General features: G+C 21.6%; 1 protein-coding gene across 1 annotated transcript; it reads left to right on the top strand.

Moving 5' to 3' along the window:
- The first annotated feature begins 1547 nt into the window (after nucleotides 1–1547).
- LOC102680722 lies at nucleotides 1548–2157 on the top strand. The gene is made up of 2 exons (XM_006623752.2): nucleotides 1548–1730; nucleotides 1891–2157. The coding sequence occupies exons 1-2, from the start codon at nucleotides 1668–1670 to the stop codon at nucleotides 2140–2142; spliced, it is 315 nt and encodes a 104-aa protein (XP_006623815.1). The 5' UTR covers nucleotides 1548–1667; the 3' UTR covers nucleotides 2143–2157.
- Nucleotides 2158–3319: the final 1162 nt, after the last annotated feature.

The following is a 3319-nucleotide window of genomic DNA, read 5'->3' as shown; positions in this document are numbered from 1 at the left end:
ACAAATAAAATTGAGAATTTCAATACATATAACGAGAAATTTACACTTTAAATTTACTTATTTTATTACATTTTAAATCTTATATTTTTTCCTTAGATTTTAAAATAATATGTAGAATTTCTAATGTGAAAAACTATAAATGCTTCAACAATAAAATGAAATAAAAAATTACCAAATATAATTATTAAAATTGATATGATAGAGTATAATAATATTGAATCAAGAAAACGATAACATATATAAGATCAAAGTGATAGATTGAGACAAAGAGAATATTCCCGAACCAGTCTCATTGTTATCGACCCGTTGGTATTCCTCGGCGTCATTGGTAGCACGATCACGTGGTTTCTATCGTTTTCCAACCACTCAGCTCTTTCGTACAATGCACACCATTGACGTAACTTTAAACAATCCTGCGTGAAAGGTCATAAGCGCAATCATAGTATAATTAACCTTTTATATCTTGTCATATGTCATATATTATGTCATCTTAAATCTTTAAATATTTATTTTTTATGGTGTGCAAAAATTATTCTTTTGATCAACATGCAAAATTCATAAAAAATAATATTTAAAAAAATAATTGTCTTTTTTTATGTCTATAATAATTAATTTTTTAGAAATAATCACTTTCAATGATAAAAAGAAAATTTCTATAATTTTCTTTTCTTTTTTTTTTTTAATTAATTAAGGATGTATAATTTGGAAATTTATTTTCGTTGTATATATTTTATATATGTATTATCGTTTGAATTTATTATATATATAATTTATTTTCGTTACAAATATAACTTAAAATGATTTTAAAATATATAATATTTTGGATATTGTATTTTTTAGCAATGCTTATTAGCACTAAGAAATTTAAATCATTTAATTTATATAGCATATGATTTAAAAATATTTTATTAATATTTTCTATATTTTCTTTTCGCGTACAATTTAATTAACTCAGACAATAGAGAATTATCAAGTCACATTGTGAGTGCAGATATAAAGCAAGTTGCATATAATTAAGCATGATATAAAAAATATCATATCAAAAGCATGATATTTCTGCTTTTGATATGATAATTAACAAACTGACTGATTCAAGTTTTATAGTATGGTTCAGAAATATAATGGATTTCAATTTAGTTCGTCATTAACATGCAACTCATTGATAACTCTCTTTTTCTTATTCTTCGGTCACGCACGCAATATTTCATTTACATATAGGTGGAAACAAACAATGATTCGTAAAAATATTATCATAATTATGAGAAATATAATGTGTAAAATACTTATTTATAAGTGAAGTTAGATATATATTTTTTTATCATATATATCAATAATAAATCAATTTCAATTATTTGAATGAATTTTCTTGAAACAATATTGATTTTTATTTATAACTACAATAATAATAAGGACTTATTCTTTAATTTTGCATGAATAATGTATTATGATAAGAATACATGTTATCTGTCAGTTATCTGGAACGACTATGTGAATTTCAAGAAAATATTATAAAAAATTATGAAAGAATAGGTCAAGCTTGAATATTTTATAGTATCGTCTACAGAATATAGTATATAAGTCGAAAGTAAAATTCTCTGTAAAATGTTTTTCGCGTAATTTTGCAGTTAAACTGTCGTTATAGAAAGTTACGTTACGTTTTGTTAATTATGTTACGTTTTATCGCATGGATTGCTGCTTTCCTCATATTGATCGGATCTGTTTGGTCACAGGTTAGACTTGATACAACTTTCATGTTTCAGAAACTTGCTTATAGAAGCATAAATAATTTCTACTAACAGAATGATTATTAATTATCTTGTTATATATTTTCTTTATTATTAATAATTATCGTATTATATTAATATTAATATTTTTTTTTTATTATTATAGGAAGATCTTTTTGAAGAAAAAATTGGGCATAGTATACCAAAATTTGGCTTTATTTTTCTCGAACCTTTTCGAAAATATTTTTGTAACAATTTTTGCAATTCATCATCTCAATTATATATAATGAATTTTGCATGTGCTATCAAATGTCCTGAATTATATCTACCTCATCAAACTTCAACAATGGCATATTCAACAGAATCAAGTACATCTTCAATGATTACTACACAATCATCTATGAATAACACTAAATAATTGATTAATATAACTACAGTATAAATGATATATGCATATCAAAATATATTGATCACTCTGGTATTAAATACAAATATTGTATAATGAAATAAATAACATTTTTATCTTATTCTTTATCTTACTGATGAATAAAATAAATTTATTAATAGAATTTTATGTATAACTTATTTGATTTTATATTTTTGAATACATGTTGCAAATTTTCATGTTCTGTATGTAGGATGACATCATTAACATTGATATTTCATGGTATGTGATATAAATTTCTGTTTTACCATAGAGTTCATACAGTTCACCATAAAGTTTAGATATAACAGATGAAATATAAATATAGATACTAATTATAAATTTTTAGTTTGTGACATGTATACTATAATCAATATGTTTTTGTGGTTTAAATTTTTGGACTTTTGAAGTTTTATTATTATTTTACTATCACTCGCCATAATTACCAACAGCAAATCTGATTGATTTGACAAGATTCTGTGCGGGAATTATAAATAGTGAATTAAATGAATGATATATATTTTAAAATAATAGAAATTTGAAATATTTAATTATTTTAAATTATTTGGCAAGATAGTAGCGAAAAAATTAGTGAAATTTCTTAAATTTTTAAAATAATGATTATTATTGATTAATTAATATTATATAATAATTCCTCACTGTTCAAATTAGCACTATATTTGAAATAAATGAGAGGAAGCAATGAATACTTCAAATATAAAATTTTTGGAAATTTATTGATTTTCAAGGAATTAAAAACTTATTAATTTTTAAGATATTAATGATAAACTTTCAATACTATATTAAAAATTCAGATTAAACGTAGAATCCAGATACACTGATACTTACACAATTTATTAAATATTTGTTATAATGATTGTTATAATAATCATCATTGAATATTGAATTATATTGATATAATAACATAATAACAGCATTACATAATAACAATTTATTCTCAAAGTTTTTAAAATCTTTAATATACTCAAAGTAATAACATTTGTCACAGCAACTATACAATAAATTTTTACTTGCACATTGATTTCTTTTTTAGTTGTTTTTGACATTAAATAATAAAAATATCAATTCGAATAATTTAATTTATCTAAAAATAAAATAATTTATTTAATCTATTATAATAGATTATATAATTTATTATAATATAATAGAT

Source organism: Apis dorsata, unplaced genomic scaffold (genome assembly GCF_000469605.1).
Source record: "Apis dorsata unplaced genomic scaffold, Apis dorsata 1.3 scaffold_935, whole genome shotgun sequence".
Taxonomy (NCBI): domain Eukaryota; kingdom Metazoa; phylum Arthropoda; class Insecta; order Hymenoptera; family Apidae; genus Apis; species Apis dorsata.
This window is presented reverse-complemented; position numbering and strand designations above follow the sequence as displayed.